General features: G+C 43.2%; 1 protein-coding gene across 1 annotated transcript in view; it reads right to left on the bottom strand.

The window, feature by feature from the left end:
- The window catches only part of NUP210L (nucleoporin 210 like), a 168,165-nt gene that overhangs the window by 19,373 nt on the left and 124,371 nt on the right, over positions 1-24,421 (bottom strand). Inside the window, exons 28-34 of the mRNA XM_073008364.1 lie at positions 19,280-19,438; positions 16,884-16,975; positions 14,932-15,106; positions 12,822-12,997; positions 11,513-11,730; positions 8,473-8,609; positions 1,804-1,930 (exon numbers count right to left, since the gene is read on the bottom strand). Coding sequence (XP_072864465.1) covers positions 1,804-1,930; positions 8,473-8,609; positions 11,513-11,730; positions 12,822-12,997; positions 14,932-15,106; positions 16,884-16,975; positions 19,280-19,438 — 1,084 coding nt within the window. The remainder of the gene's footprint in view (positions 1-1,803; positions 1,931-8,472; positions 8,610-11,512; positions 11,731-12,821; positions 12,998-14,931; positions 15,107-16,883; positions 16,976-19,279; positions 19,439-24,421) is intronic.

Below are 24,421 nucleotides of genomic sequence, written 5' to 3'. Positions count from 1 at the left end.
GCCTCCCGAGTAGCTGGGACTACAGGCGCCCGCCACCTCGCCCGGCTAGTTTTTTGTATTTTTTTTAGTAGAGACGGGGTTTCGCCGTGTTAGCCAGGATGGTCTCGATCTCCTGACCTCATGATCCGCCAGTCTCGGCCTCCCAAAGTGCTGGGATTACAGGCTTGAGCCACCGCGCCCGGCCGGGTGGTATTCTTCTTGAAAAATCTTCAGCAAAATCAAAGGGACTGATGCATGAGGTTTCTCAATAAAATAAGTAGTGATTTTAGAAAGATTCTGGGGAATAAAACGGCAGTCTGTTGGCTGGGTGTGGTGGCTCAAACTTGTAATCCCAGCACTTTGGGAGGCTGAGGCGGGCTGATCACCTGAGGTCAGGAGTTCGAGACCAGCCTGGCCAACATGGTGAAACCCTGCCTCTACTAATAATACAAAAGTTAGCTGGGCATGGTAGCATGTGCCTGTAGTCCCCACTACTCAGGAGGCTGAGGCAGGAGAATTGCTTGAACCCAGGAGGCGGTTGTTGCAGTGAGCCGAGATCACACCACTGCACTCCAGCCTGGGCGACAGAGCAAGACTCCATCTCAAAAAAAAAAAAAAAAAAAAGTCTGTTTATAAAATCGTAATTTGGACAACAGTGGGTGAATATGTTACAAAGAAACATTTAGTGTTTTTTATCTATAAAAGAACCTGGGAAATTTTAAAGATAAAATATTCTTTACTTATTTATCTATCTTTGTATTTATAATAAAATCAAATAGCTAATTTGAAAAAATATGTTAAATGCTTGAAGAACAAAAGGCAAATAGAATTAAAATTATCTCTCTTTTTTTTTTTTTTTTGAGATGGAGTCTTGCTCTGTTGCCCAGGCTAGGGTGCAGTGGTGTGATCTCAGCTCACTGCAACCTCTGTCTCCCGGGTTCAAGCAAATCTCCTGCCTCAGCCTCCCAAGTAGCTGGGATTACAGGCACCCACCACTGCACCTGGCTAATTCTTGTATTTTTAGTAGAGACGGAGTTTCACCATCTTAGCCAAGCTGGTCTCGAACTCTTGACCTTGTGATCCACCCGCCTCAGCTTCCCAAAGTGCTGGTATTACAGGTGTGAGCCACAGCTCCCGGCCATCTATTTTTTTTTTTTTTTGAGAGATGGGGTCTTTCTCTGTTGCCCAGGCTGGTCTCAAACTCCTGGTCTCAAGCGATCCTCCCACCACAGCGTCCTAAATAATTGGGATTACAGTCGTGAGCCACCACTCCAGAGTCCTAAAATTACCTTAAGTGTTTTTTTGTTTTGAGATGGAGTCTTACTCTGTCGCTCAGGCTGCAGTCCGGTGGTGCGATCTTGGCTCACTCTAACCTTTGCTTCCTCGATTCAAGCGATTCTCTTGCCTCAGACTCCAAGTAGCTGGGATTATAGGCGCACACCACCACACCCAGGTAGTTTTTGTATTTTTAGTAGAGACGGGGTTTCACCATGTTGGTCAGGCTGGTCTTGAACTCCCGACCTCAGGTGATCTGCCTGCCTCGGCCTCCCAAAGTGCTGGGATTACAGGTGTAAGTCACCATGCCCGGCCTAAAATTTGTATTTTTAAAACTAGAAAGACAATAGTGACTAGGATGAGCCTATTTTAAAACCTTAGTCTTGTCATAATTTCTGAGATCTCATAGAGCTCTATGATTTATTTGTCAAGATGGAGTCAGTTTTGAAATAAAAAGAAAATCTGGATTACTAATCCAAAGGGATAAATGAATTGAGGGAAAATGAGAAAGATAGGAACAATCACTGAAACCATAAAGAGATTCCTGACCTTTAAGATTGACACCATTTCTGCCAGTGGTGATGAAGAGCTTGAATACAGTTGAATTGAGGGTGTTGGTGAGATAAGTCTTGAGGTCATAACTGAGCATTAATCTTGATGATGCATTGACCACCACCTGTCAGCAAATCAAAGGAAAATCTGCACCTAAGTTCCTAGAGAATCTGATTCCTTCCAGATCCACCCCTCATAACTTATTTAACCAAAAGTATCTGTTTCACACAAGTACAAATTGCCCATCTCATGACCACATATTTGAGAACAACAAAATCTGTTTGCCTTTGAAAACAAAATAACTTTTTTGTTTTTTTGAGTCAGGGTCTTGCTCTGTCACCCAGGCTGGAGTGCAATGGCATGATCATGGCTGACTGAAGCCTCAAATTCCTAGGCTCAAGCAATCCTCCTGCCTCAGCCTCTAGAGAAGCTGGGACTACAGGTATGTGTCACCATGCCTAGCCAAAAAACGACGGGGTCTTGGCCGGGCACAGTGCCTCACGTCTATAATCCCAGCACTTTGGGAGGCCGAGGTGGATGGATCACGAGGTCAGTAGATCAAGACCATCCTGGCTAACACGGTGAAACCCCGTCTCTACTACAAAATACAAAAAATTAGCTGCGCCTGGTGGCGGGTGCCTGTAATCCCAGCTACTCAGGAGGCTGAGGCAGGAGAATGGTGTGAACCCAGGAGGCGGAGCTTGCAGTGAGTGGAGATGGCACCACTGCACTCCAGCCTGGGTGACAGAACGAGACTCAAAAAAAAAAAAAAAAAAAAGATGGAGTCTCACTATGTTGTCCCGGGTGTTCTCGAACTCCTGGCCTCAAGCCATCCTTCCACCTTGGCCTCCCAAAGTGCTGAGATTACAGGCATAAGCTACCATGCCCAGCCCCAAAATAACATTTTTTCCAGAAGGAAGTCTTGGGTCCAATTATTCCTTCAGACATATCTTCCCTTTGTATGACTCCCTATTAAAATGCCTTTGAGGCCAGGGGTGGTGGCTCATGCCTGTAATCCCAGCACTCTGGGAGGCTGAGGCGGGTGGATCACTTGAGGTCAGGAATGTGAGACCAGCCTGGCCAGCAAGGTGAAATCCCGCCTCTATTAAAAATACAAAAATTAGCCAGGCATGTTGGAGCGTGCCTGTAATCCCAGTTACTAGGGAGGCTGAGGCAGGAGAATCACTTGAACTTGGGAGGTGGAATCTGCAGTGAGCCGAGATTGTGCCATTGCACTCCAGCCTGGGTGACAGAGTGAGACTCCATCTCAAAAAACAAACAAACAAACACACACACACACAAACACAAAACAACTGTAACTTTCTTTAGGACATTTTCTCTTTCTCTCTGGTTGCATATAATCTCAATCTTTTCTGAAACCTCAAAGTACATTTTTTTTTTCCTCAAGAATACTTGTAGTGTTCTGCCTTATATTGTAAGTTTTTTTTGTTTGTTTGTTTGTTTTTGAGATGGAGTCTTGCTCTGTCACCCAGGCTACAGAGCACTGGTGCAATCTCAGCTCACTGCAGCCTCTGCCTCCCGGGTTCCAGCAGTTCTCCTGCTTCAGCCTCCCAAGTAGCTGGGATTACAGGCATGTGCCACCATGCCTGGCTGATTTTTTGTATCTTTAGTAGAAATGGGATTTCACCATGTTGGCCAGGCTGGTCTCAAACTCCTGACCTCAAGTGATCCACTGACCTCGGCCTCTAAAAGTGCTGGGATTACAGGTGTGAGCCACCATGCCCAGCCCTTAATATTTTAAATTTAAGTGCAATATACTCTACATTCTCCTTAGTATTACCACAGGTTTTTAAAATCCAAGAACCTTAAAACCCAAATTAGTTACATTAATAGTTTAATAAAGAAAGGAATTTTGTCTTTTTCATATTTGTATTTCTGGAGACCAGCACAATGCCTGACACTTAATAGGCTTCAATGAGTATCTGCTAATTAGTGAATAATTAGATGAGGATTCTACAAAGTACACAAATTAGAATAGGAGTAATCTTTTGACTTCCCTGTAGCATCTAACACCACAACCATTTCCTCCTTTGCCTTCTATGACACTCTTTCTCTTTGCTTTTCTAGTTCCTAATACCTTCTCAGTCTCTTTTTTCTAGTACTCGTTTCATGCTACCTCTGTCCTTGAACCTCTTATCTGCTTATAATACAAGTTCTTTTTGGATGTTATCCAAATTTTCCCTCTCTACCCTTATTTATTTTGTATTGAAGTTACCCTGATTTATTCATTAGTCTTCAAACACAACATGTACGTTTACTTGCCTTTTGTAATTATTTGTGCCATATATGTAATTGTTTATGTCACCACTAGACTATGAGCTCCTTAAAACAAGGTACCAGATACGATGTGGACACATATTGAGTAATTTACTCATCTGTAAAGTTGGGGCCAGGTGCAGTGACTCACATCTGTAATCCTAGCACTTTGGGAGGCTGAGGCAGGCAGCTCATTTGAGGCCAGGAGTTTGACACCAGCCTGGCCAACATGGCAAAACCCTGTCTCTACTAAAAATACAACAATTAGCTGGGTGTGGTGGCTCATACCTGTAGTCCCAGTTACTTGGGAGGCTGAGGCATGAGAATTGCTTGAATCTGGAAGGTGGAGATTGCAGTGACCAGAGATTGTGCCATTGCACTCCAGCCTGGGCAACAGAGTGAGATTCGGTTATAAAAATAAATAAATACATAAAATAAAACAAAGTTGGGATAAATACTTTTTTTTTTTTTTTTTTTTTTTTTTGAAACAGAGTCTCGCTCTGTCGCCCCAGCTGGAGTGCAGTGGCCGGATCTCAGCTCACCGCAAGCTCTGCCTCCTGGGTTTATGCCATTCTCCTGCCTCAGCCTCCCGAGTTGCTGGGACTACAGGCACCTGCCACCACACCCGACTAGTTTTTTGTATATTTTTTAGTAGAGACGGGGTTTCACTGTGTTAGCCAGGATGGTCTCGATCTCCTGACCTCGTGATCCGCCCGTCTCGGCCTCCCAAAATGCTGGGATTACAGGCTTGAGCCACCGCGCCCAGCTGATAATACTTTTTTTTTTTTTTTCAATTTTTTTTTAAGTTCCAGGTTACATGTGCAGGATGTGCAGGTTTGTTACATAGGTTAATGTGTGCCATGGTGGTTTGCTGCATAGATCAACCTATCACCCAGGTATTAAGCCCAGCATCCATTAGTTATTCTTCCTGATGCTCTCCCTCCCTCCATGCCCCCCATATTTACTTTGCAGAGTTAAAAGTGATACTATTAAAAGTGATAGGTGTACTGGATGTTAAAAAAAAAAAAAAAAAAAGACTGGGCTAGATGTGGTGGTACACACCTGTAATTCCAGCACTTTAGGAGGCTGAGGCAGATAGAACACTTGAGGTCAGGAGTTTGAGACCAGCCTGGCCAACATGGTGAAACCCTGTCTCTACTAAAATACAAAAATTAGCTGGGTGTGGTGGCAGGTGCCTGTAATCCCTGCTACTTGGGAGTCTGAGGTAGAAGAATTGCTTGAATCCAGGAGGCGAAGGTTGCAGTGAGCCGAGATTCAGCCACTGCATTCCAGCTAGGGCGGCAGAGACTCTGTCTCAAAACACAAACACACACACACACCACCCCCCCAAAATTAGCTGAGTGTGGTGGTATGCACCTGTGGTCCCAGTTACTTGGGAGACTGAGGTGGGAGGATCACTTGAGCCTAGGAGGTGGAGGTTGCAGTGATCCGAGATAACACCCACTGCACTCCAGCCTGGGCAACAGAGCAAGACCCTGTCTCAAAAAAAAAAAAAAATAGATGGCCAGGCGCAGTGGCTCATGCCTATAATCCTAGCACTTTGGGAGGCTGAGGCATAAAGATCACCTGAATCCAGGTGTTTGAGACCAGACTGGACAACATAGTGAGACCCTGTCTCTGCAAAAAAAAAAATATAATTAGCCAGGTATGCTGGCACACGCTTGTTGGTCCTGCTACTTTGGAGGCTGAGGCAGGAGGATGGCTTGAATCCAGGAGTTTGAGGCTGCAGTGAGCCATGATTGCATCGTTGTACTGTAGCCCAGGCAACAGTGAGACACTATCTCTTAAAAAAAAAAAAAAAGAGATGAGAAGCGCCAAGCCCATAGTAGATACACAAAAAGTTATAGCTACCATGTTTGAGGAATGAAAAAAGAGTAACAAAGAAGTGCTTTGGGCAAAGAGGAAGGAGACATTACATATATTTAAGAGGGGAATAGCCGGGCGCGGTGGCTCAAGCCTGTAATCCCAGCACTTTGGGAGGCCGAGACGGGCGGATCATGAGATCAGGAGATCGAGACCATCCTGGCTAACACAGTAAAACCCCGTCTCTACTAAAAAATACAAAAAACTAGCCGGGCGAGGTGGCGGGCGCCTGTAGTCCCAGCTACTCGGGAGGCTGAGGCAGGAGAATGGCGAAAACCCGGGAGGCGGAGCTTGCAGTGAGCTGAGATCTGGCCACTGCACTCCAGCCTGGGCGACAGCGAGAGACTCCGTCTCAAAAAAAAAAAAAAGAGGGGAATAGACTTTTTTTTTTTTTTTTTTTTTTTTTTTGAGTCAGAGTCTCGCTCTGTTGCCCAGGCTGGAGTGCAGTGGCGTGATCTCGGCTTACTACAAGCTCTGCCTTCCGGGTTCGCGCCATTCTCCTGCCTCAGCCTCCTGAGTAGCTGGGACTATAGGTGCCTGCCACCACGCCTGGCTAATTTTTTGTATTTTTAGTAGAGATGGGGTTTCACTGTGTTAGCCAGGATGATCTTGATCTCCTGACCTCGTGATCCACTCACCTCAGCCTCCCAAAGTGCTGGGATTACAGGCGTGAGCCACCTCACTCGGCCGAAAATATTTAATTAAAAAAAAATTCCTTTACTTGTTTACCTATCTGACCTACTGAAGAATATTACTCCCTCCAGCAATCCTCTGACTTAGATCAAATTTCGTTTCACTGAATCATTCCCAATTCACTATTTCTCTTATTAAAAAAAAAATCCACAAAACAAACTCTTAACCCCAACTCCTTAAAAGAGCTTTCTATATTTGCTGTCTCCAAGTCTTTTTCTCCAATTCTCCAATCAAACATTCATTCAGGTCACTCTGTTTGGGCGCAGTGGCTCATGCCTGTAATCCCAGCACTTTGGGAGGCTGAGGCAAATACTTTCTTCACTTGCCTTCCAGGATACCCGTATCTCTAGATTTTCCTCCCATTTCACTGGTTGTTTCTTTTTTCTTTTTTTTTTTTTTTTTGAGACGGAGTCTCACTCTGTTGCCCCGGCTGGAGTGCAATGGTGTGATCTTGGCTCACTGCAACCTCCGCCTCCTGGGTTCAAGCGATTCTCCTACCTCAGCCTCCTGAGTAGCTGGGATTACAGGTGCGTGCCACCATGCCCAGCTAATTTTTGTACTTTTAGTAGAGATGGGGTTTCACCATGTTGGTCAGGCTGGGTCTCGAACTTCTGACCTTGTGATCTGCCTGCCTTGGTCTCCCAAGGTGCTGGGATCACAGGCTCGAGTCATGGCGCCCAGTCTGGTTGTTTCTTATAAGTCTTTCTTATTGGTTCTTCTCTCAGAGCTCCCTTTTTCCCTTTTGTTTCTTTCTTTTTCCATTTGCCACTAATCAAAAGGCAATCAGAACTCTTAAGATTGAAGTGCTCCCAGAACTTAGTACTTAGATCTTTTTTCTATATATATATATATATTTTTTGAGACCGACTCTCACTCTGTTGCCCAGGCAGGAGCGCAGTGGCTTGATGTTAGCTCACTGCAACATTCACCTCCCAGGTTCAAGCGATTCTTGTGCTTCAGCCTCCTGAGTAGCTGGGAGTACAGGCGGGAGCCACCAGGCCCGGCTAATTTTTGTATTTTTAGTAGAGACGGGGTTTCACCATGTTCTTGAACTCCTGAACATGTTATCCTTGAACTCCTGACCTCAGGTTATCCTCCCGCTTTGGCCTCCCAAAGTGCTGGGATTACAGATGTGAGCCACCGCACCTGGCCTTTTTTCTATTTTACGCTCATTCTTTTGGTGATCTAATGGCCTTAAATATCTCTATTCCAATGAGTCCCAGACTTTTATATCCAGCTACCTCAACATATCCAGTTGACATTTAAGAGACATATCCAGTTTTACATATCCAAAGCTGACTGTTTTTCCCTCCAAAACTGTTCCACCTACAGTCTTCCCCATTTCAGTTGATGGTAATGCTGTCCTTTCAGCTGTTCAACCAAAAACCTGAATCATTCTGGATTTTCTTATGTTCTAGATATAATCTGTGAGGAAACTCTATTGGCTCTACCTATAAAAGATACCTAGAATCTGGTCAACTTCTTACTACCTCCTCTGTCACCACCCTGATCTGCCAACATATGTCACCTGGATTAGGGCAGTAGACTCCCAAATGGTCTTTCAGCTTCTACCTGGCATCTACTATCTAGTGCCAACCAGTACCCACAGTGATCTCTTAAAACATAAGTAGTCATTCTGCGGTTAAGAACCCTAAGCACTGTTTAGCTTTGTGTTCCAATAATGTTTGCTGGCTGGCTTCATATGTGTTTTATGAGTGTATTTCCTTTCCTATGATGTATTTTCTCTATGCATATCCTCATATGTGGCAATAGTCACCATAGTCTCTTAAACTCTGATACAGTTATGTTTACCTCTCGATATGTTTTCACTACTCCTGGGATGTCATGAAAAATCATTGCAGTCCCTGGACTCCTGGCCACTCCTACTCCAGTGACAATGTCTATCTGTAGAATATTGTCAGCAGAAATCATCCATATCCCAGGTTCGCCTAGGAAAAGGCAAGAGAAAGCACTCGGCAGCAGCCTTTGATATAAATCACTCTAGACTTATTCATACTACAAATCAGCAAACTTTTCAAGCATGCAGATATCTCCTCCTAGGAGAAATGGCCAGCTTTGAAGATAACTGTTTTCTCAGTGTCAGGTTCCTCTTCATATATCATACCAGCAAAATAAAGAATCGTAAGAAGAGTTACTTAGTTGGAGAATGTAACTGTTCTCCTTAGGAAAAAGAAAAGCTTTTTTTACATACAGGGATAACTTTCTGAATAAATTTTGTTTAGATGCTGCTAAGGACAAATTTGCTTTGAGCTACTGTTTGATGACAGCAAGAAAGACTGCAAAAAAGTGACTACTGGGAAGAGAAAGGATTTATTTATTTTGGCATAAGTCTAAAGATGGCCGAGGAATGCTAAAAACTGGGTTAGAGTTTGTATTTAGCCTGCAGGACTACTGATCCTGGCATATGGCCCTTTCCTTCATCATATGATAAAGCCTCCCAAAATTCCAGATTGGAAGACTATAGGACAATCCTGTCAAAATCTAGCTAAAAAGAGTAAAAAATAGGTCAGGCGCTGTGGCTCACGTCTGTAATACCAGTACTTTGGGAGGCCGAGGCTGGAAGATCACCTGAGGTCAGGAGTTCGAGACCAGCCTGACCAACATGGTGAAACCCCATCCTACTAAAAATACAAAAATTAGCCAGGCATGGTGGCACATGCCTCTAGTTTCAGCTACTTGAGAGGCTGAGGCAGAACCACTTGAACCCAGAAGGCAGAGGTTGCAGTGAGCCGAGATCACACCATTGCATTCCAGCCTGGGTGATAAGAGTGAAACTCTGTCTCAAAAAAACAAACAAACAAAAAAAAGAGAGAGTAAAAAATACTCTGCTTCATTGACAAGGGATTTATAATCAGGGGATTATAACTCTCATTGTCAACCTTAAAGTAGGGTTAGCTCATTGGTCCTGGATTGCATGTTGGTAGTAGTTGTTTGCAAATCAGCTGTTATAGCATTGGGGGATTCAGCTGTATAGAGCCCTTTTGCATCAAGGTCCAAAACACATAGTTAATGCTAAAGTCAGGTCCAACATTTACATCACTTTACCTAAACATATGTATCCATAGTTACCAGAAGAGGCTGCAAAGCCAAAGCCATATATTACCACAAGCAGGTCTTAGTTGGATGTATATATCCAGGCAGTATACACCACTTTGGGATATGGTATTTGGAAACCCAAAGAATTCACTCATTTCCTAACCAAAAACTGATTTCTTTTTTTTTGAGAGACAGCCTGTCATTCAGGCTGGAGTGCAGTGGTGCGATCATAGCTTACTGCAGCCTTGATCTCCTGGGCTCAAGCAATCTTCCCACCTCAGCCTCCCAATAGTTGGGACCAAAGGCATATGCCACCACACTGGGCTAATTTAATTATTATTATTATTATTATTATTATTATTATTGAGACAGAGTCTTGCTCCGTCACCCAGGCTGGAGTGCAGTGGCGCATTCTCAGCTCACTGCAACCTCCACCCTAGGTTCAAGTGATTCTCCTGTCTCAGCCTTCTGAGTAGCTGGGATTACAGGTGTCTGCCACCACACTCGGCTAATTTTTGTATTTTTAGTAGAGGCAGGGTTTCACCATGTTGGCCAGGCTGGTCTTGAACTCCTGACCGCAGGTGGTCTGCCTACCTTGGCCTCCCAAATGATTTTCTATGATTTTGTTTATTTATTTTGAGACGAAGTCTCACTCTGTTACCAGGCTGGAGTGCAGTGGCACGATCTGGGCTCACTGCAACCTCCGCCTCCCAGGTTCCAGAGATTCTCCTGCCTCAGCCTCCTGAGTAGCTGGGACTACAGGCATGTGCCACCATGCCCAGATAATTTTTGTATTTTTAGTAGAGATGGGGTTTCACCATGTTGGCCAGGATGGTCTCAATCTCTTGACCTCGTGATCTGGCCGCCTCGGCCTCCCAAAGTGCTGGGATTACAGGCATGGGCCACCGCACCTGGCTTATAATTTTATTTTTAACTCAGTACTTAGGACAGAAATGCTTTGTTTTCAAAAGTAGAGTTGGCCAGGCGCCAACCCCTTGTATAAAAATACAAAAATTAGCCCGGCGTGGTAGTGTGTGCCTGTAGTCCCAGCTACTTAGGAAGCTAAGGCAGGAGAATCACTTGAACCCAGGAGTCAAGAGGTTGCAGTGAGCCGAGATCGTGCCACTGCATTCCAGCCTGAATGACAGAGTGAGACTCTGTCTCCAAAAAAAAAAAAAGTATAATTTATCTGGGTACAAGAAAAAACCTTATTACGATGATGATATGTTAGGATTTAGGCCTTCAAATGTGCCTCACAAAATAGCATACACACAACTATTTCTTAGAACTAAAGCCTTATTGCCTTTTCCTTCCTGTTATCCTTTACTGTCCTTCAACATAGTCATTACCCTCCTTCAAAAGCTGGGAATGGAGGAAAAGACATCGTGCCCTGCACTATCTACAGGATATAAAATAGAGCTATGTATTCAATAGACTCTTGATAAATATTACTGGCTGGCTTCTAATTGGCTGCCTAGTGAGTGAAACAGGCATTAATCTAAAAATTATCAGTTAACATTACAAATAATAAAATACTCAAAAGTATTTTCTTTCTCAGGCCCTGAGATTTTAGATAATTTGGAAACAAATATTCTAGGGGATTAATTGCTTTCTTGAACTTCTGGCCTTAAGTGACCTCTCCAGCGTGACCTCCCAAAGGGCTGAGATTATGGGTATAAACCACCACACCAGTTCAAGGGATTAGTAACTGCTTTTTTGTTGTTGCTGTTAAATAACTGCGTTTTAATCTTCACAACTATTGGTTGTAAGGTTGAGAAAGGGAATGTATACATACCATGCTGGCTGACAAGGTGAGTACTGAAGCAGATGACATCTCCAACAAAGGTAAGCTTGGTGTCTGGCTCAATGGCATGCTCTACAGCAACAGGAATATAATCTGCCATGCCTGGATGTCTCCGGTCCCAAAGCCCCACAAGTGTCAGCCCTCTGTTCACAGCCTGGGCCATGTAAGTATAGTTCTTATGCCCTGGTCCAATAAGCAGCAAGTCATCTCTGCAAGTAGACATTAAAGGTAGAAATCTTTCAAAAGAGAAGACAATAGTTAGAAAATAGTTCTTGGGAACACCCTATCACATTTTATATTCAACAGCTGAAAAGTTCAGAAGGCATTCCACAATAAAGAGTGAGTAAGTAGGCTGGGCATGGTGGCTCACGCCTGTAATCCCAGCATTTTGGGAGGCTGAGGTGGGTGAATCACAAGGTCAGGAGATTGAGACCATCCTGGCTAACACAGTGAAACCCCATCTCTACTAAAAAACACAAAAAATTAGCCAGGCATGGTGGCAAGTGCCAGCTACTCAGGAGGCTGAGGCAGGAGAATGGCGTGAACCCGGGAGGCAGAGCTTGCAGTGAGCCGAGATCATGCCACTGCACTCCAGCCTGGGAGACAGAGTGAGACTCCATCTCAAAAAAAAAAGAGTAAGTAAGTATGGGCCAAGGATTAGTCTATTACCTTCACATGTATAGTGCCCAGGAAGGGTTTTTTTTTTTTTTTTTTTTTTTCCCAGTAAAGCCTTTTGATAATAATACTCCAATTAGCTCCCTATGGATCTTTTAGTGAATTAGAACTTGACAGATTTAAGATATCCTGAAATTTTTCTTAAGTGACAACTAATACCATTATCTAAGTCTGGTTTTTTTTTTTTTTTTTTTTTTTTTAAGACAGAGTCTTAATTGGTCACATAGGCTGGGGTACAATAGCACAATCTCTGCTCACTGCAACCTCTGCCTCCTGGGCTCAAGTGATCCTCCCACCTCAGCCTCCCTAGTAGCTGGGACTACAGGCACCCGCTACCACACCCAGCTAATTTTTGTATTTTTGTAGGGATGGGGTTTCACCATGTTGTCCAGGCTGGTCTTGAACTCCTGGGCCCAAGTGATCCTCTCTGCTCAGCCTCCCAAAGTGCTGGGATTACAGGTATGAGTCACCCACCTGGCCTCACTTAAAAAATTTTTTTTAACAAAAAAAAGATCAAATTCCAAATTCAGAATGTGAGGGGAATTTACTGGAGCTGCTATATAATACTAGCCTAATCTGCAAGATTTCTACCATAGTGTCAATACTATTCCTTTGACTTCCATACCTGTTCAGAGCCAGATAAAGCTGGGTATTGTGTGTGTGGAATTTCTCTCCGATACTATTATAAAACTGAACAGTGAAGGTGAGAGACATGCCCAGGGGAAATGCTGACAGGGTCCTTCCTTGGGCTGTGTATAGCTTGGGTTGGCTGCTCACTCGCAGGTATGTCACCGGTGCTACCTGTGGGAAACAAAACCTACTGGTACAGAAAAAGATGCACTGGAGAAGTGCTGTAACCATATTCTGAGACTTATAATCAATGATAAAGAGTGATGTTTCTCTTCCATAGGAAATAGTTAGCTTTTGATGTGAGATGACTTAAGTCAGAGTGAAAATAAATATGACAGCATAGCAGCATAGGAAATTCTTTTTTTTTTTCTTTTCTTTTTGTTTTTTGAGACAGAATCTCACTCTGTCACCCAGGCTGGAGTGCAGTGACATGATTCTGACTCACTACAACCTCTGCCTCCCGGGTTCAAGCAATTCTCCTGCCTCAGCCTCCCAGGTAGCTGTGATTACAGGCATTTGCCTGGTTAATTTTTGTATTTTTTGTAGAGACAGGGTTTCACCATATTGGCCAGGCTGGTCTCAAACTCCTGACCTTAAGCAATCTGTACACCTCGACCTCCCAAAGTGCTGGGATTACAGGCGTGAGCCACTGCGCCCGGCTTGAAATGGGTTTTTAATTTTTTGTTTTTTTTGAGATGGAATTTCGCTCTGTTGCCCAGGCTGGAGTGCAGTGGCGCAATCTCAGCTAACTGCAGCCTCCACCTCCTGGGTTCAAGCAATTCTCTGCCTCAGCCTCCTGAGTAGCTGAGATTATAGGTGCCTGCCACAACACCCAGCTAATTTTTTGTATTTTTAGTAGAGACGGGGTTTCACCATCTTGGCCAGGTTGGTCTTGAACTACTGACCTTGTGATCCACCCGGCTCAGCTTCCCAAAGTGCTGGGATTACAGGTGTGAGCCACTGCGCCCAGCAGGGTTTTTAATTTTTAAAGCTGTGGGAATGTGAAGAGAAGCTGGAGCTTTATGAGGAAAGGACTAATTCATCCATTTCATGCAGTGTTCAATATTCATGGTTAAATAAATCGATTACTTATCAGGAACACAATCTATATTGTGTTTCACACTGTAAGAGAGCTGCGATACAGTAAGTGAAGTCTAGGTTTGAATCATAGCTTTATCATTTTCATAGCCTCATGTAACTTTTCTGGGTCTCAGGTTTCTTATCAGTTAACAGTTAGATGGGGATTATAATGCCTATCTCATAGGGCTTTTGTGGTAGTTAAAAGAGATAATATACATACAATGACCAATATAGTATATAGTAGATGTTTAATGTCTAAAATTTTTTTTTTTCATGTTAAGACTAACTTATCTCTGAGGTCTTTTCTCAGTTTTTTAAATTCTATCAGCAAAGCTTAATTTTTTAAAAAGAGACAGATTGTTGCTTTGTTTTCTAGGCTGCAGTGCAGCAGTTCAGTCATAGCACACTGCAGCCTCAAACTCCTAGGTTCATGCGATCCTCCACCTCAGCCTCCCAAGCAGCTAGGACTGCAGGCATGCGCCACCAAGTCTGGCTATTTTTTCTTTTTTTTTCATTTTTTGTAGAGATGGGGGTCTCACTATGTTGCTGAGGCTGGTCTCAAACTCCTGGCCTCAAGTGATTCTCCTGCCTCAGCCCCCCAAAGTGCTGGGCTTACAGGCATGAGTCACCAAGCCCAGCAGATTTTGATAGCAATTGTCCTACACTCCTCTGACACGAACCCTTTTGCCAAAGCTGCTAGGAAGACAATCATATAAATTTAGGCTGATCTGTTTTACAACAAAGGCTCTAAAGTTCATTTTAATTTTATGGCTTATAATCATGTCAAGACTGGCCTCTTATAGGTTCATTTCTGACTCCCAGAGAGTTCTTCTTCTTCTTCTTTTTTTTTTTTTTTTCCTGGTTCATGTTCTCTCATGATAGAGAAGTTTCTAATTCTTTTCTTTTTCTTTTTTTCTTTAATGCATGAGAAGAAAATTTCTAGTTTTTTAAAAAAGGAACTCTGCTTCTTAACGCCAGGGAATGCCTTTTATTTATTTGTTTTTTAAGTAAGTAACTGAACTCACCTGGACCCCAGTTATGGTTGTTTGGTTGACTCCAAAAGGTTCTATAGAAGTGACTTCCAATACAGCAGTACCTGCAATGGAACCAGCTTTCAGGAGCCCTTCACCATCCTCCTCAATGACGGATGAATTAGGGAAACACTTGAGAACACGAGAACTCACGAAGGCAGCTCCTTCCCTAGGGAACAAGTAAAGAAAGTGGCATCTTTTGGGGGTCCTATCTGACCAGAGAGAAAAGAGTAAAAATTTCCAGGATCACTGTTAGGGCATGTACTCGAGAAAACTGCTTGCCATTCTCCACGTGTGTAATTATTTGTTCCTCAGATAGAAGTCTGCCTTTGGATTATGCTTATTTATTTAAAATCAAATCTTTTATCATTAAAAAATTATTTAGGCCAGGTGTGGTGGCTCACATCTGTAATCCCAGCACTTTGGGAGGCCAAGGCGGGAGGGTCACCTGAGGTCAGGAGTTTGAGACCAGTTTGACCAACATGGTGAAACCCTGTCTCTACTAAAAAAAAAAAAAAAAAAAAAAAAATTAGCCGGGTGTGATAGCTGGCGCCTGTAATCCCAGCTTCTTGGGAGGCTGAGGCAGGAGAATGGCTTGAACCCAGGAGGCAGAGGTTGCAGTGAGCCGAGATGGCACCATTTGTACTCCAGCCTGGGCGACAAGAGCAAAACTCCATCTCAAAAAGAAAATTATTCAGCCAAAACAATTGAAAGCAGGTATTCAAGTAAATACTTGCAAATGAATATTCATAGCAGCACTACTCACAATAGCCAAATGGTGAAAACAACACAAATTTCTTCTCTTTTTTTTTTTTTTTTGAGATGAAGTTTCGCTCTTGTTGCCCAAGCCGGAGTTCAATGACGTGATCTTGGCTCACTGCTGCCTCCACCTCCAGGGTTCAAGTGATTCTCCTGCCTCAGCCTCCTGAGTAGCTGGGATTACAGGCATGCGCAACCATGCCTGGCTAATTTAGTGTTTTTAGTAGAGTCGGGGTTTCTCCATGTTGGTCAGGCTGGTCTCGAACTCCCAACCTCAGGTGATCCACCAGCGTTGGCCTCCCAAAGGCCTGGGATTACAGGCGTGAGCCCAGCCCCAAATTTGTATTAGGAGATGAAATTATAAACTAAATGTGGTATTTCCATATAATGGAATACTATTCAGTCATAAAAAGGAAGAAGCACTGATACATGCTACAACATGGATGGACCTCAAAAACATTATGCTAACTTAAAGAAGCCAACACAAGGCTGGGCGCAGTGGCTCACGCCTGTAATCCCAGCACTTTGGGAGGCCGAGGCAGGCAGATCGCCTGAGGTCAGGAGTTCAAGACCAGCCTGGCCAACATGGTGAAATCCCATCTCTACTAAAAATACGAAAATTAGCCGGGTGTGGTGGTAGGCACCTGTAATCCCAGCTACTCGGGAGGCTGAGGCAGGAGAATTGCCTGAACCCAGGAGGTGGAGGTTGCAGTGAGCCGAGATTGTGCCACTGTGCTCTGACCTGGGCAACAGAGCAAGACTGTCTCAAAAAAAAAAAAAAAAAAGAAACCAACACAAAATGTTGCATATTGTAGGATTCCATTTATATGAAATACATTCAGGATAGCTAATACCGTACACAGAAAGCAGATTAGTGATTTCCAGGGGCTGCGAGCAGGAAAGAAAGAAGAGTGACTGCTTCATAGGTATGGGATCTCCTTTGGTGGTGATAAAGATATTTGGAACTAGATAGAGATGCTGAATACACAATATTGTGAATGTACTAAATGCCACTGAATTTTATACTTTACAATGGTTTTACATTATGGAAATTTCACCTCATACAAAAAATTATTTGGGGGTTAGAAAAATCTCCTAGAAGGCAAAGGTGTTCTTTCTATGTCAATGTTTTACTGAAAATACTTAAGCTTGGATCCTGGCACTTCCTTATTCTCTCTTTTCCTTACCTGTTGGTATAGAGTTTGAGCTGAGAATTTATAGGCATCAGAATCTGCTCTGGTTGGCACTCTGGATAGAAGAGTTGGAGTTTTTCAAACACCTATAATGAGAAAATAATGCATTCCTCATTTTTGGCAAAGACAAATTATGACTTTTACTTACATATGAACTTCAGTATAATCCCCAAGAGATTAACATGCAAATAAATGACAACTACAAATCAACAGTCTGCCTAACTTCTAATTAGTCTAAAATCATCCACAATACTCCTCTCCAAAATGAACCAGGCACTCAAAACATAACTAGGTATTCTAGAAGATATAACCTAATGTTAGCCCTGTTTCTGACTCTGAGGGACTGAGCATGTAGCAAAGTTTACACTTACCACGTCTTCCATATTACTTAGATATTAGGTATAAAATTAGTTTGAAATTTCTGATTTTAGCTCTGGTAAAATGACATGAAGTTTGGGAAAAAGAACCTATAATATTCAATTAGCATGAAACACCATCCAGGTCTTCCACCTTCTAGTAAAGTACTCTTTCCTCTACTTCACATTGAATCAGAGAACCAAAGCCAAAATAAAGGAAAAAATAAAAAAGTCAAAGAAAAAAAAAGTCTCAAAATCAGAGGCAGTGAAACTTACTCGACCCATATAAGTGATAACTTGTTTTCTGAATTCTAAAAACAACAGAACCATTTAGCTGTTAGCCTGAGAGTATCTGTAGAAACTATTCATAATCTTACACCTTATAAAAAGTTAGAATTATGTTTTATCCTAACTGTGAATATATTTAAATGGACTTATATCAGCTGGACACAGTGGCTCATGACTGTAATCCCAGCACTTTGGGAGGCCAAGGAGGGCAGATTATCTGAGGTCAGGAGTTCGAGAACAGCCTGGTCAACATAATGAAACCCTGTCTCTACTAAAAATACAAAAATTAGCCAGGCATGGTGGCATGTGCCTGTAATCTCAGGTACTCAGGAGGCTGAGACAGGAGAATCACTTGTACCTGGGAGGCAGAGGTTGCAGTGAGTCGAGATCATACCACTGCACTCCAGCCTGGGCAACAGAGTAAAACTCTCTAAATAAATAAATAAATAAATAAATAAATAAAAATTTTAAATGGACTTATAATATCTATGTCAGGTGGAGTGGATCAGAAATGAATCCTTCTCTAATTACCGTGGTGTTCATATCCTGTGTTCCTGGTATGGGGAGCTGAAGGGAATGTATGTGCTACAGTTTCTTTTCTTTTTTTTTCCAGACTGCTCACCTGCAAGTACTAATAGTTTCTGATGTCAATAATATATAAAAGCAGACGGGCATGGTAGCTCACGCCTATAATTCCAGCACTTTGGGAGGCCAAGGCAGGTGGATCACTTGAGGTTAGGAGTCTGAGACCAGCCTGGACAACGTGGCGAAACCCCATCTCTACTAAAAATACAAAAATTAGCCAGGCATGGTGGCGGGCGCCTGTAATCCCAGCTACTTGGGAGGCTAAGGCAGGGAGAATTACCTGAACTCTGCAGTGAGTGGAGATTGTGCCACTTCACTCCAGCCTGGGCGACAGAGTGAGACTCTGGCTCAAAAACAAAAAACAGGCCAGGCGTGGTGGCTCACGCCTGTAATCCCAGCACTTTGGGAGGCCGAGGCGGGCGGATCATGAGGTCAGGAGCTCGAGACCATCCTGGCTAACACGGTGAAACCCCATCTCTACTAAAAATACAAAAATTAGCTGGGCGTGGTGGCAGGCGCCTGTAGTCCCAGCTACTTGGGACGCTGAGGCAGGAGAATGGTGTGAACCCAGGAAGAGGAGCTTGCAGGGAGCCGAGATTGCACCACTGCACTCCAGCCTGGGCGACAGAGCGAGACTCCATCTAAAAAAAAAAACCAAAAAACCAAAAACAAAAAAAACAAAAAACAGGCCAGGCGCGGTGTCTCACGCCTGTAATCCCAACACTTTGGGAGGCTGAGGCAGGCGGATCACTTGAGGTCGGGAGTTTGAGACCAGGTTGACCAACATGGAGAAAGCCCGTTTCTACTAAAATTACAAAATTAGCTGGGCTTGGTGGCACATGCTACTCGGGAGGCTGAGGCAGGAGAATCGCTTGAACCCGGGAGGCGGAGTTTGCAGTGAGCCGAGATCGTGCCATTGCACTCCAGCCTGGGCAACAAGAGCGAAACTCTGTCTCAAAACAAAACAAAACAAAAACAGAAACAAAAACTATATACAAGCAATCAGCAGGAATGATAAAGATCTAGGAAGTACAAACCTGTTCCCGGAATCGCTCTAACAATTATCTGTCTCTATCCAGAATAAGCTCTTCGTTGATGGTAAGAGAATATAACTTTCTTATCCTTAATATACGAAAAAAAGATTTAGATTTGGAAGCTTACCAGGATCTGTACTTCATCAGAGAGTTCCAACAAATTCCCCTCAAACTGCCCAGAGGAACTGTTCATGCAGTGAACGGTGACCTTGATACGGGTCCGGCCTGCTGCTTTTGTGTGGACAACCATGGCAAAGTTATGCTCTACTGGGAGCTGTAGAAAAACCTAGACAGTGAAGGGATAGATTAAGAAATATTCATGAATAAACATGGTGTCTTTCCTTTTTTTTTTTTTTAACTTTTTTAATATTGAACATTTTTTAAATTAAAAATAAAAAGTCAGGGAAGGGTAGGAGGGGGTGAGAGATAGAAGACTACAAATAGGGTGCAGTGTATACTGCTCGGGTGATGGGTGCACCAAAATCTCACAAATCACCACTAAAGGGCTTACTCATGTAACCAAATACCACTTGTACCCCAATAACTTATGGAAAAATTAAAATTAAAAATAAAATTTAAAAGTCGCTCAGGCTGGAGTGCAGTGGAATAATCTCAGCTCACTGCAGCCTCGACCTCCCGGGCTCCGGTGATCCTCCCACCTCAGCCTCCCTAGTAGCTGGGACTACAGGGGCATACCACCACACTCAGCTAATTTTTGTATTTTTTGTAGACATGGGGTTTCGCCACGTTGCTCAGGCTGGTCTCGAACTCCTGGCCTCAAGTGATCTGCCCACCTCAGCCTCCCAAAGTGCTGGGATTACAATTAATTTTTTGTTTTTATTTTTAATTTTTGTGGCTATGTAGTAAGCATACATATTTATGGGGTACATGAGATACTCTGATACAGGCATAGAACTTGTAATAATCACATCAGGGTAAGTGGGGTATCCATCACCTCAAGCATACTTTAAGTTGAAACGTTTTTTGTTTTTTTTTGAGACAGGGTCTTGCTCTGTTGCCAAGACTGGAGTGCAGTGGTGAAATCATGGCTTCCTGTGGCCTTGACCTCCTGGGTTCAAGCAATCCTCCCACCTCAGTCTCTCAAGTAGCAGGGACCACAGGCATGTGTCCCCATGTGTCAATTAGCCCAGCTAATTAAAAAAAATTTTTTTTTTTTCTAAAAACAGGGTCTCCCGATGTTGCCCAGGCTGGTCTCAAACTCTTGGGCTCAAGTGATCCTCCTGCCTCAGCCTCCTAAAGTGTTGCAATTACAGGTGTGAGCCGCTGTGTCCAGCTGCATTTATCCTTTCTGTGTTACAGACACGATTATACTCTTTTGGTTATTTTATTTTATTTTGAGATGGAGTCTTGCTCTGTTGCCCAGTTTGGAATACAATGACATGATTTCAGCTCACTGCAACCTCCGCCTTCTGGGTTCAAGCAATTCTCCCTGTCGCAGTCTCCCAAATAGCTGGGATTACAGATGCCTGCCACCATGCCTGACTAATTTTTGTACTTTTAGTAGAGACAGGGTTTCACCATGTTGGCTAGGCTGGTCTCAAACTCCTGACCTCAGATGATCCACCCGCCTCAGCCTCCCAAAGTGCTGGAATTACAGGCGTGAGCCCCTGCCCCTGGCCTCGTTATTTAAAAACATACGATAAGTTATTGTTGACTGTACTCACCCTGTTGTGCTATCAAATACTAGATCTTATTCATTTAATCTAACTATATTTTTGTACTCATTAAGCATCCCCACTTCCCTGCCACCCACCCACTATGCTTTCCAGCCTCCAGTAACCATCATTCTACTCTGTCTCCATGAGTTCAATTGTTTTCATCTTTAGCTCCCACAAATAAGTGAGAACATGCAAAGTTTGTCTATCTATACCTGGCTTTTTTCACTTAACATAGTGTCTCCAATTCCATCATCCATGTTGTTGCACATGACAGGATCTCATTTTTTTTTTTTTTTTTTTTTTTTTTTTTTGAGACAGGGTCTTGTTCTGTTGCCCAGGTTGAGTACAGTGGCACAATCATGGCTCATTGCCGCCTCAATCTCCAGGGCTCAAGTGCTTCTTCTGCCTCAGCCTCTCGAGTAGCTGGGATTACAGGCATGCACCACTGTGACTGGCTAAATTTTTTAAAATTTATTTATTTATTTATATATATATATATATATTTTTGAAACGGAGTCTCGCTCTGTGCCCCAGGCTGGAGTGCAGTGGCGCAATTTCGGTTCACTGAAAGCTCTGCCTCCCAGGTTCACGCCATTCTCCTGCCTCAGCCTTCTGAGTAGCTGGATTACAGGCGCCCGCCACCGCGCCCGGCTAATTTTTTGTATTTTTAGTAGAGACGGGGTTTCACCGTGTTAGCCAGGATGGTCTTGATCTCCTGACCTTGTGATCCGCCCGCCTTGGCCTCCCAAAGTGCTGGGATTACAGGCGTGAGCCACCGCGCCCGGCCATAAAATTTATTTTTTTGTAGAGATCGAGTCTCACTATGTTGCCTAGGTTGGCCTCAAACTCCTGGGCTCAAGTGGTCCTCCCACCTTGGCCTTCCAAAGTGCTGAGATTACAGGTGTGAGTTATGGTGCCCAGCCATCTCATTCCTTTTTTATGGCTAAGTTGTACTCCCTTGTGTATATACACCTCATTTTCTTTATCCAATCATCTATTGATGGACACTTAGGTTGCTTCCAAATCTTGGCCATTGTGAATAATGCTGCAGTAAATATGAGAGAGCAGATATCTCCTTGATATAATGATTTCCTGTCTTTTGGGTATATGTCTAAGAGTGGGATTGTTGGGATCATATGGTAGTTTGGTAGTTCTATATTTAGTTTTTTGAAAACCTCCGAACTATGCTCCATAGTGACTGTACTAATTTACATTCCCATCAACAGTATATGAGGGTTCCCTTTTCTCTACATCCTTGCCAGGATTCACTGTTGCCTGTCTTTCAGATATAAGCCATTTTAACTGAGGTGAGATGATATCTTATTGTAGTTTTGATTTGCATTTCTCTGATGATCAATGATGTTGAGCACCTTTTCATATACCTGTTTGCCATTGGTATGTCTTTTTTTTTTTGGTGGGGGATACAGTCTCGCTCTGTCACCCAGGCTGGAGTGCCGTGGTGTGATCTTGGCTCACCGCAACCTCTGCCTCCTGGGTCCAGACAATTCTCCTGCCTCAGCCTCCCCCAGTAGCTGGGACTACAGAAGCATGCCACGAAACCCAGCTAATTTTTGTATTTTTCACAGAGATGGGATTTTGCCATGTTGGCCAGGCTGGTCTCAAACTCCTAACCTGCCTAACCTGTGATCCACCTGCCTCGGCCTCCCACAGTGCTGGGATTACAGGCGTGAGTCACCGCATCTGGCCTGTATGTCTTCTTTTAAGAAATATCTAAGGCTGGGCCTTAGATCCCATTTGTCAATTTTTGCTTTGGTTGCCTGTGTTTGTGGAGTATTACTCAAGAAATCTTTGCCCACTCCAATGTTCTGGAGAGTTTCCCCAATGTTTTCTTGTAATATTTTCATACGTTGAGTCTCAGATTTAAGTCTTTAATACATTTTGATTTGATTTTTGCATATGGCGAGAGATAGGGGTGTAGTTTCATTCTTCTGCATATGGATATCCAGTTTTCCCAGCACCACTGATTGAAGAGACTGTTTTTTCCCCAATGTATATTCTTGGCACCTTTGTTAAAAGTGAGTTTCCTGCAGGTGTATGAATTTGTTTCTGGGTTCTCTATTCTGTTCCATTGGTCTATATGGTTTATTTTATGCCAGTGCCATGCTGTTTTGATTACTATAGCTCTGTCATATAATTTGAAGTCAGGTAATGTGAGTCTTCCAGTTTTATTCTTTTTGCTGAGGATGGCTTTGACTATTCTGGGTCTTTTGTGGTTCCATATAAATTTTAGAATTATTTTTTCTATTTCTGTGAAGAATATTACTGATATTTTGATAGGGACTGCATTGAATCTGTAGATTACACTGGGTAGTATGGGTATTTTAACAATATTGATTCTTCCAATCCATGAACATGCGATATCTTTCCATTTTTTTGTGTGTCTTCTTCATTTATTTTCTTTCTTTATTTTTTTGAGATGGTATCTAGCTCTGTTCCCCCATGCTGGAGTTCAATGGCATGATCTCAGCTCACTGCAACCTCCACCTCCTGGGTTCAAGCGATTCTCATGCCTGGCCATGAATAATCTTTTTAATGTGGTGTTAAATTCAGTTTGCTAGTATTTTGATGAGGGTTTTTGCATCAATGTTCATTACAGATATTAGCCTTTAGTTTTCTTTTTTTGATATGTCTTTGCCTGTTTTTGTTATCAGGGTAATACTGGCCTCATATAATGAGTTTAGCTGTATTCTCTCCTCCTCTATTTTTCAGAATAGTTTGAGTAGGATTGGTATTAGTTCTTCTTTAAATGTTTGGTAAAATACAGCAGTGAGACCATTAGGTCCTGGGCTTTGTTTTGGTGGGAGACTTTTTTATTTTTATTTTATTTTTATTTTTGAGACAGAGTCTCACTCTGTCACCCAGGCTGGAGTGCAGTGGCATGATCTCGGCTCACTGCAACCTCTGCCTCCTGGTTCAAGTGATTCTCCTGCTTCAGCCTCCTAAGTAGCTGGAATTAGAGGCGCCCACTACCATGCTCAGCTAATTTTTGTATTTTTAGTAGAGATGAGGTTTCACCATGCTGACCAGGCTGGTCTGGAACTCCTGACCTCAAGTGATCCACCCACCTTGGCCTCCCAAAGTGCTGGGATTACAGGAGTGAGCCACTGTGCCCAGCCTGCCTTGCTGGCAGACTTTTCATCATGGCATTGATCTGACTACTTGTTATTGGTCTGTTAAGGTTTTGGATTTCTTGATGGTTAAATCTTGGTAGAGTGTATGTATCTAGGAATTTATCCATTTCTTCTAGGTTTTCCAATTTATTGGCTCATAGTAGCCTTAATGATCCAATGATCCTTTGAATTTCTGTGGTATTGGTTGTCATGTCTCCTTCTTTTCTTTTCTTTTCTTTTTTTTGAGACAGAAGCTTGTTCTGTTGCCCAGGCTGGAGTGCAGTGGCCTGATCTTGGCTCACTGCAACCTCCGCCTCCCAGGTTTAAGCAATTCTCCTGCCTCAGCCTCCTGAGTAGCTAGGATTATAGGTGTGCACCACCATGCCTGGCTAATTTTTGTATTTTTAGTAGAGATGGGGTTTCACCATGTTGGTCAGGCTGGTCTCGAACTCCTGACCT

Source organism: Chlorocebus sabaeus, chromosome 20 (genome assembly GCF_047675955.1).
Source record: "Chlorocebus sabaeus isolate Y175 chromosome 20, mChlSab1.0.hap1, whole genome shotgun sequence".
NCBI classification, from domain to species: Eukaryota; Metazoa; Chordata; class Mammalia; order Primates; family Cercopithecidae; genus Chlorocebus; species Chlorocebus sabaeus.
Note: the sequence above shows the minus strand (reverse complement) of the source record. Positions and strands in the feature narration are given on the sequence as shown.